The 15,969-nt window shown below is 41.9% G+C and overlaps 2 protein-coding genes across 14 annotated transcripts in view; one reads left to right on the forward strand and one right to left on the reverse strand.

Moving 5' to 3' along the window:
* Window positions 1-15,969, reverse strand: part of NDUFV1 (NADH:ubiquinone oxidoreductase core subunit V1) — a 587,185-nt gene that overhangs the window by 248,741 nt on the left and 322,475 nt on the right. The gene's annotated exons all lie outside the window — the stretch shown is intronic.
* CAMK2G (calcium/calmodulin dependent protein kinase II gamma) overlaps window positions 6,254-15,969 on the forward strand; it is a 125,271-nt gene continuing 115,555 nt past the window's right edge. For 6 of the 13 annotated variants that reach the window (XM_053450563.1, XM_053450564.1, XM_053450573.1 and 3 more), the window contains exons 1-2: window positions 6,255-6,611; window positions 12,679-12,773. In XM_053450563.1, coding sequence (XP_053306538.1) covers window positions 6,547-6,611; window positions 12,679-12,773 — 160 coding nt within the window. In that variant the 5' untranslated portion in view covers window positions 6,255-6,546. Of the gene's footprint in view, window positions 6,612-12,678; window positions 12,774-15,969 lie in introns of all 13 variants that reach the window. The other 7 variants (XM_053450568.1, XM_053450569.1, XM_053450571.1 and 4 more) reach the window with 2 other exon arrangements.

The following is a 15,969-nucleotide window of genomic DNA, read 5'->3' on the forward strand; positions in this document are numbered from 1 at the left end:
CTCAGGCCTCAGGCTCTCTGTACTAACCCTTAGCCCTCCGGGCAGACCCGAGAACTCTCACAGTACTGGGGCGGATAGTTACATCGCAGAAGTTCCACTGAAATCCCCACTCGACTCCATCAGCTCGGTAAAGCTCCGCTCCGGAACCACCAAAGCCGCCATGTTGCCTGGATGAGGGAGGACGGGGCCAGATGTCTCCTGCCCAATCTAGCATGTAAAAATGACCCTAGTGCAGTATGTCAGGTTACGTGCCTTACGCAGCAGCAGCAGCAGCAGCAGCCATATTTAGTGCTGGCAAAACCTTCACAGCTACCTTCACAGCTACTTTTAAATACAATAACATAATAACATAGAAATAGCCACAGAGGGACACTTTGTTTTAGGAGGGTTGGCTAGGGCAGAGCTTTACAGAAACATTTTATGGCATTTATTGCTAACTATTTATGTAACCGAGTAAGGCTTTGTAATGCATTAAGGAATAAAGATATTTTCTGATGTTTCTAATAGAACACTGCGCTACATTCGTATCCAGCAAGATTTCTGAGCTCAATGAAAGCTACTTCCTAGCCTTTCAGGTTCACTTTCTACTCTCATATCTCAACCACCACAGGACCTCAAATTGAAAGGAAAACAGTACTCCTAGTTTCAGTTATCACATCACAATTTTATTGGGATCTGCCGATGGGGAGGGAGGACAGGTTCCTGCGCTCCCAAACGTGTGAGTTGCCGCTGGGGAGACTGACCAGCTGCGCCATCTGGCGGGTACTCACTCAGCTGCTGGGGAGTGATCCCACCTGCATCCCCTCCCTTGGCAATCCGGCTGCCGCTGGGAAGATGGGCCGGCTGCGCCATCTCCCGAACACTCACCGCCCGCTGGGGAGTGATGCCGCCTGCATCCCCTCCCTGGTGCTCCTCCTCTGATGCCAGCTTATCTGCTGGGTTGGTGCCAGTGGAGACTGCAGCCCCATCCACTACCACAGTCTCTGGAATAGGCTGTTTTTCAAGATCGAACAGCCCCTGTGCACGCCATTCATATACTTTCTTCCAGGGCTGGTCCCATACCAGGACAAGTGATGTCGAGCCTCCCGATATGCTCCCGATGGGTCCAGCAGCTCTGCGTAACTCACTCCCATTCTCTTTCCTGAAGATAGATATCGGTGGTGGTTTTGAAATGTCCCTCAGGCTGGGTACTCCCGCCAAACGTTGCTTCCTCCTACCAGGACACCAACAATTAACCCCTTCAGCGCCAGACAGAACCAGCGTTAAAGAGAGAAGGGGGCGTCGCTGCGCTGGCACTGTGGCTAGCCGAAGCTTAGACGAATATAAGACAAGAGGTATTTTTCCAAGCATTTGCTCTGGAAAAAAAACTTGTGATATATTCAAGCAAATACGGTATTAATATTACCGTATTTGCTCGATTATAAGACGACCCCCCAAAATCTAAATATTAATTTAGGAAAAAAACAAAAAGCCTGAATATAAGACTACCCTATAGGAAAAAAAAGTTTTACTAGTAAATATTAATGCATGTAAACAATTTTTTCATATCTAATAAAAGCTATGATTGAGAAAAATATATTTTTTTATTTCCTTTTATTTGCCAACCTGCCCCCCCAGTTATGCACATCTGCCCCAGGGTTGCCACTCTGCCCCCAGAAATGCCTTATACCCCCTATTTGCCACTCTGCCCCATGATGTGCCTTTTAACCCTCTATATGCCAGAGTGGCATATAGGGGGTTAAAAGGCATATTATGGGGCAGAGTGGCATATAGGGGGTTAAAAGGCATTTCTGGAGGTATTTATATATATATATATATATATATATATATAACTGCTAACAACAATCACACTCCTATCAAGTCAAGGCAGCCAGTACATGCTGGAACCTGGGGATGATAGGAGTGTGAGTACAGCCTCCCTATGCCATGCTACCAGCACCACCCACCTTACACATCCATGCTATCATACACACACTCATTCACAAACATTTAAATACTCATTCATTCCATTAATCACACATACTTGCTCAAAAACCCTCCCCCACCCCCTTACCTGAACTGCAGATCTCTCACTCGAAGACTTCTGCAAGGGCCCGGCTGTGCGAGCAACTTCTCTGGCCCCGCCCCCAGAGGAAGGAGGGGGAGGCGGAGTTATGTGACACTCTACTAGCTTCCTGTTCTCCTGCTGCAGTGCTAGAAGAAGAGACGCTGCTCGCGACCAAAGCACCGGTAAGCAGCCTGGCAACCTAATCGAGGTCTGATTAGAAGACGACCTCGATTATAAGACAAGGTGGTTTTTTTTAAAGCATTTGCTCTGAAAAAAACCTCGTCTTATAATCGAGCAAATACGGTATTATTACAAATGGGCTGATGCCTGTCTGTGGAATACAACTCCTATCACCATCAGCCATGGTCCCCACCCTCCCCGGTAAATCACATTTATGTACTGACACACACACATTCACACAAACGTGCACAGATATACATCAATGCTCACATACAGTTACACATATACACTCATACTTACCATGCTTTTACCACGCTTTTAGCTTGCTGCAACCACATTAAATCACCCTGGATTGGCTCTTTGTAAAGTCTATTGGACTGGGCTGGGGGTAATTCCCCCGGCCCAGTCCACTTGTTATTTTTATCTAAACTACATTTGCATAGTGTATTATGTAATTTAACCTTTTATTTTCTATGCACCCTGTAGATTTAAAAAAATCATACCATAACCTACACAAGTGGGGTATTTCTGTTATCTGGAGGTAAAACTGAATACATTTTGGTGTTTTTCTGTGCAACTGCGCATAACCTGTGCAAAAAAATACTAATCAATGGGAAAGAGTTTTTGGAAACAAAAAACTAATGGCTAACCCAATTTAAGTTAAAAATTCAGTAACATAGTTTATTCCAGCTTTCTTGAAAGGTAGAGTTCGGTTAGAGCACAGAGACGGAAACTATATTGATATATAGTCTATATTTAATCTGACGAATGTAACAGTGGTTACAAAATAATATAAACAAAGGTAATAACAATTTAGATACAGAGTATATGATACAGTTTGTAAAAATAAACAAGGAGAAACACAGAAAATCTTAATTATACAAAACCCATATAGAACATCTGTGGGAACCTCAGTGTCATTGTTGAGTTTGAGGGTTTTCAGTTAAAAATCCATAGAAGGTTCCAGGAGAAGTTCTCTGATTTTCCAAAAAACAGTCCATTGTATCCCCTGGTGAGATGTTCAGCTCCTCCAGTGGCACACAGAGACGTCTCAGGCCTAGCCTTAGTGTCAAGTATATACTCTTAACATACATCTGTTAAGACTGAAAAATCTCATTGTGTCCTCAAAATGACCCAAAGCCAGCATAGAAGGCCATCACCCTAAATGTCATATTATAGAGGAGTTACTACTAATGGTCACTGAGGCTGAACCTGAATGAATTTACGGCAGAGCTCTAGTATGTAGGTGGTGTGGGTCAGCCTGTGTGGCTTAAGAGAGGGCGCTATAGGCTGTAAAACACATCTGGCTTTTTACACCGACGAAACTAGGCACACAACAGTAACATGCACAGCCAGACACACACTAACATGCCCACGCTAGTTTACTAAGACACACACAGTCACAGGCTTTAACACACCAAGACACAGACAGTAGCAGGCCCGGACTGGCCATCGGCCGGGCGGCCCAGAGCCAGATTGACGTAGAGGCTAATGGAGCTGCAACTCCAGGCCCCTACCTTAAAATAGGCCCACTCAGGACGGCCGTCCTTAACGCAGGGCAAAAGGGGCACCTGCCCCTTAAGCCTGCAGGAACTGTGACCGGGCCCGCCACAATCAATTCCGCAGGGGCCGCCACTTACCTGGCAGACGCGCGCGAGCAGCGTCTCTTCTACCGCCAAGGGGAAGCAGGAATCCAACGGCGTCACGTTACGTACATCACGTACGTCACATGACCCTGCTGCGTGTCTGCTTCTCCTGTGCAGTAGAACAGGTTGTTCACGGAAGTCTGCCAGCGGCACATACATCTTCAGTTCAGGTAAGGGGGTGGGGGAGGCTATATGAAGGAGTATGTGAGATTGAGTGAGTGAGTGAATTAATAAGTATCTGTGAAGGAGTGAGTGAATGAATGTTTGTGAATGAGTATATGTAAATGAGTATCTGAATTAGGGAATTAATGAGTATCAATGTATGAATGAATATCTGAATGAGTGAATGATTATGTGTGAAGTAGTGAATAAATATTTATGAACGAGTGAATTAATATGTGTGTGTGATAGCATGGATGTATAAGGGGGCAAAGATGCCACAGGCAGGCTGTTTTGGTGGCAAAGGTGCCACAGGCAGGCTGTTTTGGTGGCAAAGATGCCACAGGCAATCTGTTTTGGGGGCAAAGATGCCAGGGACAAGCTGTTTTGGGGGCAAAGACGCCACAGGCAGGCTGTTTTGGGGGCAAAGATGGCAAGTCCTGTTCTTCCAATCTGGGTCCTAGGCAGGTCTGGGTGCCAGTTCTGATTTGATATTTGATACTAAAGGGGGTGTGGCTGGCATAAATCCATAATGTGGGGCTGGCTGGGGGCAATATGCAAGGGTGTGGGAGCATTAATTCACAAGCGGGTACTGGCTGGGGCATCACATAAATCAATACTAAAGTGGGGCTGTCTGGTGGAATAAATATACAATGTGGGGCTGGCTGGGGGCATAAATACACAATTGGGGGCTCTCTGGAGTGCACAAATACACGTGGGGGCTGGCGGCATCAATACACAAGACGTCCAGCTGCGGCCATCACATAAAAAAATACCAAAGGGAAACCGTCTGTGGAAACCCTCCGGATGTGGGTGTCAGTGTGGCAGAGCCTGTCCAGGTCTTTGTGTTTGGGTGTTGGTGTGGCAGAGTCTGTCCTTGTTTGTGTGTCTGGGTGGCAGAGCCTGTCCTGGTGTGGCTTTATTGAAGGACTGAGGTCTGATTATAAGACGACCCCCATTATACAGAGCATTTGCTCTGAAAAAAACCTCGTCTTATAATCGAGCAAATACGGTATATAATGATACCGTATGTACAGTTATGCTGTACCACCGTCAATGTGTGTCTCAGTATATAATGATAACAATTTTGCTGTACCCCTGTCAATGTTTTCCTAACCATAGAAACTATCAGTTTTAAAGTGTGTGTGTGTGTGTGTGGGGGGGGTGCCACATACAGGATCTGCCACAGGTGCCAAATACTCTAGGTACGCCCTTGCGTCGTGTGGCAGTCAAGCCCAATGGCCGTTCCTCAGCTCTTCGTCCCACGTCTTAAAAGGGGTGGGATAAAGAGCTGAGGCACAGCTATTGGGCGGCGCGGTGCGTGCATGCCGACCACCTTAATTTCATTAGGCGCCGGTGGAGTGACTGCCGCACGATGCAGCCGCTTTGGTGGAGCAATGGGCCACTTGACTAGACTTGCCCCCCAGGCCTTAGGCTGCCAGCCCTCCCCTGGCAGTCAGTATACCAACATAACCAGACATACAAAAAGGACATGCCTTGTTGCCAATGTGCTGCTCCTGTCAAACTGTATTTTGGGTCCCATAAGGGCTAGCTCAGCTAAATGTTAAAATAATAATTAAAAAATACTTTGAAACAGCAGTGTATGTTGCCTAATATTTCCCCTATATTTGACACAAAGATATGGTAATTCTAACATATAAGGTATTTCCAAACTCGGCTACTTTAGTGACAATTATCATACAAAAAATCACCGTGGCACTGTATCATTTTTTATATATTTTTCATACTAAATGTTGGACTATGCATCTAAATGTGGTATCAAAAGAATGCCCTACCTGTCCTTATGTATAAATAAATATGTATAAATTGCATGGGTGCAATAAACGTGAAAAGGGGGAATCATAGCTAAACCAACACATCATCATCATAAAAACATAAAAAAGCTCTGGGAAAAAAGAGGTTAACATTTGTTTTACTTTGAGGAGGTTTTTGTTTTGCAGTGCTCTTACAACAGTAATTACTAACCTACATTAGTAACCGCCTGTCTGTTCTGCCCAGTGCCCAATACCCCTAACGCTTTCCTATTTGCATCTCAGCCAACGCTGCAGCGCAATCTCATGCATAACACCCATATATCCCTCTATATGTCTGTGTCCTCTCCCTTCCTCCCTCTTGATCCACGGGTTGGACGTCCGCAGGAAGGGGGGCGTGCCCCACGGAAATCTCGCGGTGTTGCTCGTAGTGAGAAGCTGCTGTCTCTCCTCCCTTCACTCCGCCTTGGGACAGCAGTGACTCTGAACTGCCAAGGAGTGACAGCAGCCCCCCTCGACAGGGTCATACAGGGAGATCTGGGGCATTAGGCAAACGGAGGCGATTAGAGCCCGGCAGCGGGGGAGGAGAAGGTGGGAACGGGAAGGAGTGAAAGCAGGAGCCGCCCCGGAGAAGGAGGGTGAGACAGAGAGGAAGAAGCGAAGAAGCGCTCACCTCGGTTGCTGCCTCCGACCTGACAGCCCGCAGACCGCCCGATGCGAAAGAAGCTCTCCCGACATTAACATGGCTAGTACCGCTACTTGTACCCGCTTCACAGACGAATACCAGTTGTATGAGGAGCTTGGCAAGTAAGGACACCCGGGGAGTACGTGGTAACTGGGGTCGGGCACCGGTGGGAAAAGGGCAAGTAAGCCAATGCCTGTATTCCTGGAAAAGGGGAATAGGAGCAGTGGTCTCGGGCACATGGGATATCAAATGTCCCGAAACCCATGACAAAGACCGCAACTACGTATTGGCTGATGTAAGAGTAACGTTTTTTTGGCATTGGAGGAAAGAGGGTAGGATTGTCCCGTCGCATGGGGAGTGCAGGATTACATTGTCTTGACAGTGGAATTTTTTATTTGCTAGTGTTAGGGAGCAACATTTTCCCAACAGGTTAGAGTAAGGAGTAAAATCGTCCTGGAGCCCTGCGAGGTAATATTTTTGACAGCCTAAGCAAACGATATGGATTTAGATTGTCCTGACAGCTGTGAAGGGAAGGAGACAACAGCAGGAGAGAACAGTAATGTTGACAATGAGGGTAGTAGGAAAAATATATTGCCCTTACAATAGGGTAAAGTGGAAAACATGGTTGGGCTTCCAAGAAAGAATGGAAGATCAGACTCCTGGAAGGTATTCATGAAATATTAGGCAATGCTGTCTGTGCTTCCAGATATTAAATGTAACCCTGGTAGCTGACACAACTGTCGGGGATTAAAAGAGGGCACTGTGCCCTCTGGGTTTCAGTGGGATAATGACAGAAATTACACCTCACAATATTTAGCGTGCATGAAAACGTGGAGCAGGCATACTGCACCATTGGAGCTAGTGATCAGAGGCTTTGTCACAATGATAACCTGAAGAGACAGAGAATATGGCATGTAGGCAACTGATCCATTGCCAGCAGGGTAATAATGGTGACGCTAGTTTAGCACCTCTGAGAAGTATGTGGGAGATTGTAGCCAGGATTCAAAGCTTGTGCTTATGTATCTATGTAATAACTGAATGAAGGACGTTAAGCAGGGCCCTCCTTCACCAGTTGTTTCTGTAAGTCAAATTATGTTATATAGTTACTACTTATGTTTACCCGTTGTACCGTGCTGCAAAATATGATAGTGCTATATAAAACAATAATAATAATAATAATATGAACAATGGGAACAGGCACCTGCAGCAGCATCTGCAGGTACAGCTGAGTTGAACAGATTGGAAAATATCTACACAGATAGACAAAGAGATGAATTCACTAGTGTGAGCGTTGACAGGAGAATTGGGGTTTCCCAGATTACATTATCAAGGCCCAACTCCAATGACTTTTTACTGCAAAAGTAACCTGGCTGGCCTGTAAAACTGCAGATCAGTGAGATGTTTTTCACCTCTCTGATTGAACTGTGCATAATGCTGGCCCAGCTCAGCAATTCTGGAGAAACTTGCAGTACTTGCTTTTCAGAATGAGTAAGGAATTCAGTGAGTTGAAACTACAACTCACCATCACATTCTTCTACCTGCTCCTGGTATAGTGAATAAACCCTAGAGATGTTCTCCCAAAAAAACAACAATCTGCTGCCATGGAGCTCATGGTGTACTGGACATCTATGCCAGTCACCATGTAGTACTGTAGTTGGATCAACCATTAGCTTTCAGCCAGACTGGCTTTCTGATGGTGATTTTAGTTTGACAACAGCTGCAGCTGCCTAGCCCTCATTTACATAGTGGCGAAAGGCATTTGTTCTGTACCATGCTTTCCTTACACTGAGATTTGGACATCCATCATGGTGCAGATGTCCAAGCTTTTATACACAAAGAAAGGAGCGGTAAATGGGGAATAGTTTGAACAACTGCACTTTATCGCTGCCTTGATAATAATTTCATGATTGCAGCACTCCTTCCTCACTTTAAAATGCACGCAGTGTCTGTAACAATTGTAGGGCGTGATAGTTTAATCTCCTTCCCCTAGCAATTTTGACACACTGGCCACCCCCTATTTTAATGTTGTGTTAAAATGAAACAAATCTCTATCCCTCAGGGGTTGTGCACTGTGTGTGTGTTGCATAAAGGCAAAAGAAAGGTACTAGTTTTCTTTCAACAGCAGTTCATTATGAATGCGGGCATGGAGATAAAGTTGTTTTTAGCTGATAGTATAGTACAGATTCACAGCATAAGTGGCAGTTAGTTACTGAAACATTTCCTCCAGGCAGACTGGAAAGCCTTTTCCAGAACTTCTGGCAGCCACACCAGTTTTTCCTGACCTTTTATCTCCTGAAGGAACCACGCCTCGTAGGATACATTTAGATGTTAAGTGTTACTTTAAAAATTCAAATAAAGTAAATGCAGATTTGTAATTACTGTTATGTAGTAATTTAATGATGATTTAGCTTAGGTCCATTGCTTGCTTGAGAAGCGTTTGGGTCTTTTTTGTTTTTTTTTTTCTTTAAAAAAACAAACAAACAAACAAAAAGAAAACATAGATAGTGTGCGCTAAAAGCAACTCCCACACATTAAATTGTGTAACAACTGTAAGCCAAACAACTGTAAGACTGTTGAGTGCTTCACACTCATGCTTCAATGCGGATGAAAAAATCATTGTAATGTGGTACCTTACATCTCCCTGGAAATCTTAAATTATTTTGTTGTTAAAGTATCTGGAAACTGAATTTCACTGACTTGCAAGCCACTCAGGTAGAGAAAGGGTTAATGTGGCCATGTTAGTGGAAAGCTTATGGTGGATCCCCATCTTGGAACAATCTTATGGATTCACATTAACTGCAATGCAGAATTTTTTTTGACAAAGCTGTTCTCGTTTTTGTTATCGGCTTTCCTTTGTTCAGCTTTCATTGTCTGTGCTTGCTAGGCTTGTCTCAAAGATGGTGCGGAGAGAGTATTGTTAGCATATGCAGCGAATGCCCTAAACCTCTGTTGCTGCCCCAAACCTTGCTAGTAGTGGCTGATTTGTGAGACAGTCATGTATTTTTCTTTGCTATTACTGGCTAAAGAAATGGAATTCACCAGATCCGGTAAGCATAAGGGTTCTAAATGTGTTTACTAGTAATGTGAATGAATGCCTACTTAACAGGGTGTGTCATAAGTGTGAAATACTTCTGATGTAGTAATTATCTCCTCTATCGCTTTTGTAATTCTTAGTGTTATAATGTTATAACAACGTGATTGTCTAAGTCTCTCTCTCTATATATATACAACCACACATCATTTTGTCCTTTGTTAAATGGAAAAATACTTTGTGCTTCAGATGTGAAGTGTTGTAGACCAGTTGGGAAATGTACAAAAAATGCTTAGAGGGGAGGTTCTGGCCTTCCTAGCTGTAATGGAACAATTCAGATTGGAGGGCCATGGTGAACCGCTTGTTAATTTTTTTCTGTGGAAAAGGTCTTGTTTTTGGCTCTTTATAATTCTAGTTGAGAATCCCAGAAACTCAAGTTGCTGTGCCTGAATTGAGGGGGTTCACACCGCTTGAGGAGTTATCATGGTTAAATGTACAATAAAACGAGGTAGTTTTCTATAATTTTATTCTTCAACCTGCTGATATTCTTGTGTATGCATTGGTATATGGGCTTATGGAAGACCCGTCATTTTCTAAGACCTTAAGTAGAAATGTGTTAGCATACTGGTAATTAAACTTGTTTTATTTGGAAATGTGTTATTTTAAATTTATAGTGTTCCTGCATAACCACTGGTGGCAATGGGATCAGCTGTCTGAAATGCTAAAATGCTTGATGGTTTACATTGAAAATCTCACTTTTTGTGTAGGTGTCATATATTTAGCCCATAAGGTACCTAGCAATGTGTGCTAAGTAGGTGCTACTTTAAGCAGATGAGCAGGGAAACGTACATAAAGTGTTTGCATGGTTCTCCTTTAGTTCCTGTTTTTCCCTATGTGATTTACAGGGACTACATCCTGTGTTATATGCTGCACTTCGTGCCTCACTCTCAGCGACACCATTGAAGCTTAAACTCTTTTAAAACAGGCGTCCGCCGTCATACAGTGTATGGAGAATGTTGACACCCCAGGGAGGGGCCCGACATGGCCCCGGATGCCAATCTGGGTGTTGCCATATGTCTCGACATCGAGGGATTACAGCTACACAGTTTCAGCAACACTGAATATGTCCGCTCTGGACAGTGGTCACAACCGCCACTGTGAGAAATGTTGCCACTCGCAAGATGGCGGCACCCTTTAAAAAAAAATAAACCTCCAGACCCTCCTGAGAACTCTGGCTCCCCTTGCAAGTTTATTATTATGAGCAAGTGTTAAAATTAGCCCTGTATCTTCCCCAAACAACCCAACAAAAACCCATGTGTGGGCGGTATCACTGCACATCAAGATATGTTGCTGAGCATATTGGGGAGGTGTTTGGCAGTGACATAGACCAGAAGCTGTAAATTCACACCTGAAGTACAATTTGTATGACTTAAAAATAAAAAAAATACCACACATTTTGACAAAAGCTGGTGGTAAAATTAGTATATGGAAAGGGTTAAAATACCGCCATTTGAAATACCCTGGGGTGTCTAGTTTTTGAAAATGTACGTGAAATTAAACCTTCTTGGGAGATGTTGCTGAACACATATCGGGGTGTTTTTGACGTATACCAGAAGTACAATTTCTGTGTGAAAGGTACAAAAAAAAATTACTACCGCAAACTTTGGCAAAAGCTGGTGGTAAAATCTCATACATGGGAAGTTTAAAATACCAGCATTTGAAATAACTTGGGATGTGTAGTTTTCCCAATAGAAACGATATGGTTTGATGGGGTTAAATAGCATTGGCTGTCTTCAAAGATACCCGAAATAGGACAGATTTGGAAAACGATGGTTTTGAAATAACAAAATGCTACTTGTAGTTATTGCCAATAACTTGTAGGGGAAAAAAAAGCAAAAAAATGATGTAAAACATTGGGTCTTTTTTAGATGAGTAAAAAGAACACTGTGACAACATTGAAGAAATGACACTCTGCTACAATGTAAAGTAGGTTGTACAGCTTGTATAACAGTGTAAATTTGCTGTCCCCTTAAAAATAACTCAACACACAGCCATTAATGTCTAAACCTTGGCAACAAAAGTGAGTACACATTGGGTCCAAAGTGTCAAAATTTTGTGTGGCCACCATTATTTTCTAGCACTGCTTTAACCCTCTTGGGCAGAGTTCACCAGAGCTTCACAGGTTGCCACTGAAGTCCTCTTCCACTCCTCCATGACAACATCAACATCCAAAGACAACCTGAGCTGAGTACGTGCACTCAACTTCTTTGGTCGACCATGGCGAGGCCTGTTCTGAGTGGAACCTGTCCTGTGAAACCGCTGTATGGTCTTGCTCAGTTTCAGGGTCTTGGCCATCTTCTTATAGCCTATGCCATCTTTATGTAGAGCAACAATTTTTTTATTTCAGATCCTCAGAGAGTTCTTTGCCATGAGGTGCCATGTTAAACTTCCAGTGACCAGTATGAGAGAGTGTGAGAGCGAAAACACCAAATTTAACACACCTGCTCCCTATTCACACCTGAGACCTTGTAACACTAACGAGTCACACGACACCGGGGAGGGGTAATGGCTAATTGGACCCAGTTCGGACGTTTCCACATAGGTGTGTACTCACTTTTGTTGCCAAGGTTTAGACATTAATGGCTGTTTGTGGAGTTATTTTGAGGGGACAGCAAATTCACACTGTTATACGGGCTGTACACTCACTATTTTACATTGTAGCAGAGTGTCATTTCTTCAGTGTTGTCACATGAAAAGATATAATAAAATATTTACAAAAATGTGAGGGGTGTACTCACTTTTGTGAGATATTGTATATGTGTATGTTTATATAATTAGATATGATCAAAAAAATCATAGTAAGAAAAGGAGAAACTCATAGGAGAAAAACACCGCTAAACATGATCACTGCAAAAGTGTTCAAATAGCCTTAGACACAAAAGGTACAAAACCTAAAAACCAGCCTGGTCCTTAAGGGGTTAAAGGGATTAGTCTTTTTTGCAGTTAAGAGCAGTCTACGTACAGATACTGAATGGAAAATAAAAAGGTACCTATTCCTACCTGATAAAATTATTAAATACCCTACTAAAACACGCATATGACTTAACGGGTTGAGCGTTAAGATCTCTATTTTCAGATGTGTTTTCTCTATTTTCAAGGGGTGCCTTCTCCGTAGTACGAAGATGCGTGAAGAAATCTACCAACCAGGAGTATGCTGCAAAGATTATCAACACAAAAAAACTGTCTGCTAGAGGTGAGCATGACAATTTCATTTTGGAATTGTACAAACATATTAAAGCCAGCATATGTAGGGGCTGCCTAACCGTGTTTCCCACTCTTCTCCCATGCTGAAAAACAAAAAAATGGCAAAATTGCTCTGGGACTTGAGGTGCCAAAAACCCCTGGGACTGAAGGGGTTAAGTTTAAGTATGAATATTTTACCATGAATTTTTAATGTAAGTGTAGCAATTGAGTACATTCACTGAAACCTTTTTACATTACACACTATGGTGTTCCTTTTTTTTAACGTCACAGAATCTAGATAATAAATACCCCCATTGACCCAGTGATAGTTGAAAGACTTATCTATCACACCTGGCGACAATTTGTTCAAGCTTACATTAATACACTTTTGCTTTGTTCTTTAAAACATTAGGTTTTGTTTCTTCAGCCGAGTGTTAATCTACTACGTGTATAACTGTTGCCTTTTTTTTTGTGCCATAGAGATTTACTGCTGTGTATTTTATTACACACCAGAGTAATATGCTGTTTTTTTGTGCAAGTACATCAAAAAGATGTTAAGTATTATTCTGTAAGCAGCTGTCAAGTTAAAAGGGAAAAAGCTGTATTAGTCACTTAGTGATGGAGCTTTACCTCATGGAGTTAGCAGAAGACCTTCCCTTCAATAAATAACACATTTGGTGCCTAACTTTTATGTGTATTACCATCCTCCCGGCTCCTGACTATGTCTTGCTTCACTACGGTTGACATGATGATTCGCTACCCTGTGGATGACAGAGTTCTGGGGTTTGTAATTCTAGAAGAGGTTCCTGTTTGCTGACATACTTCAGGGTAGTAGTACTTAGTGGGTGACATTTAGACCATAGATTCTAAACATTTCTGCTCCTAGGGGTAGGCTAACCACAGTTTTATTACAAAAAATTAAATTACATTTTTAAATCTCATGCCGCTAACTATGTGTCTGTGAATTGTGCAGCCTTTAACTGCCATCACAAAAAATTCCAGCAATTAGGTGTTAAATTGTTTTGATATTAAAGAAGCAGTGGTATTGGCCCTTTTTTCCCCAACAGTAGCAAATTGATGCTGTTCTAGTTGAAATATTTTCAGTTCATATTTTGTTTTTAGAAATTGATAAACTTAAGATCCTCTTGATGACCAGGGATCATTTAAGTAGTGTTGGTTTTCAGCAAGGTATGATTTGGCTTGTATATCATTACAGTCCTTGGGATGAAAGGTTTTTACAGTGAAGCGTCCAAGTGGGTTAGTGATATGCAGACAGAGAAGAGGAGATCTAATATTTTATGTTTATGTTGCAGAACACGTTAATTTATTTACTCCAGCTAAATAGTTTCCTGTAAGAGGATGAGAAAGAGAAAACAGAGAATCCACCCAGTAGAGGTGGTGAAACCCTGTTAATGAATGCTGGCATTACGATACAGTGAAATTTTATAGGGTGTGATGACATGACAGTCTAAAAAAAAAAAAAACTGGCCCAGTCTTGCGCTCCTATTCTAAAGGCTTTGGCAAGTACATTGTAATCTCATTATATGCGAAAAGGAAACAAAACAATGTTGTGTGCCGGTTCTGAATGTTGTTTTCTTTTGCTTGATGGAAAATGGTAATCACGGAACACCTTCTGATGCTGGTACAAAGGCAGTCTCTGAATTCCTGTTTAAGCCTTGGTGTTAGTCAAACAAGCATAAACAATAGATATTTGTCACTATGTTTTTTGGTTTCAATAACACTCAAAATGTTTTCTTTAAATCACAATCCTGGACTTGTCCCATTGCTTTTTTATCAAGTCTAAATATGATTTGCTCTGCAGTGTATTGGGGTGTTGGATATGAATTGTTTACATATGTATGCATTCTCTGCATAATTTGGTTCATTGTAAAGGCACAATCTGGGTAGATTTTTCTTGAAGCTCTTCTTTCTTGTTAAAAATTTTGAGCACTCACTTTAAAGTGTTGTAAAATAATCTTCCAAATCATTCCACCTAAAAAACAAAAAACAAAAAACCTCTGAGGTCCTGAAATTTTATGAATGTCGTATATATCAATATAAAGGTATTAACTATGACTTAAATGTCTATTTAGATGGTCAGCACTAAACATACAAACATATATATATTCCTGCCATCAAGACTTAAACTGTAATAGATCCTTTTGAAATATTGAGGTTAACCACATGCCTCATGAATAAAATAAAATATGCTGTCCCTTTGCTTGTTTTTCTGCTGTTGACACTATTGGATTAGTACAGTACTACAACATCATAAGCAACCTGCAGTTTGAAACTACAAACTCCATTATACGCTACATTCTACACGGTGTCATATTCCAGCAAGTGCAATGCTGGGCAGATCGCCACCTCCAGTCCTAATGTAAGGTTGGTGAACTGGGAAGATCATTTTGGAGACCCTGTTCTTACTTTCTGTGACCTTTTGGCAAGTCTTTTTTTATGTCTCAAGGCCTAAAAATAGATTATAATCTATTAGGGAAAGGATGCAATGTGAAAACGTGTGTTGATGATGATGATGGTGGGGGGGGGGTTGGGGTAGGGATGCTTACATGCTTATCCTGTGTTTCTGTATTCTAATCTTAAAGGTAAAGTCTAATATCCCTGACACCCCAACCATAGAAGGATGCATATTACTTTTACTGATTTAGAACTCTATATATCTGCCCCTTTTGGGATCTTATATCTACTCTCTTCATGGAAACACAATCCAAGTGAACAGATAATTTTAACGTACAAGATATTCTGATACCTTTCTATGCCAGTGATAAAGTAAGATGGATGAAACTAGTTTAATTGTGGGCTGGATAGATTTGAGTTTATTTGTTTTTAAATATATTTTAAATATGGTTGGTCTGCAAATAACTCTTCGTAGCAATACCTCACTCCTTTGTTGCTCTGTACCATAGTTTAATTCCAAAGTGCTTTCTCTGTGATGCACTCCAGGGCGCATTACACCTTTTTAAAAGAATTAATAATTCATACAGTGTACATCTCCATAAAGCATATACATATTTTCCACATTAGTAGAGGTGTGTGTGTATATATACCGTATATATATATATATATATATATATATATCCCCTAACTTACATTGATGGGTCAGACACATCACGCAAAAATGGCCACTTAGCTCAATTTTAGTGATTAAAAAAAAAACCCCACAACATAAATTACTACCACAAAATTTG

The sequence above is a fragment of the Spea bombifrons genome, chromosome 11 (genome assembly GCF_027358695.1).
Source record: "Spea bombifrons isolate aSpeBom1 chromosome 11, aSpeBom1.2.pri, whole genome shotgun sequence".
Classification (NCBI taxonomy): Eukaryota; Metazoa; Chordata; class Amphibia; order Anura; family Pelobatidae; genus Spea; species Spea bombifrons.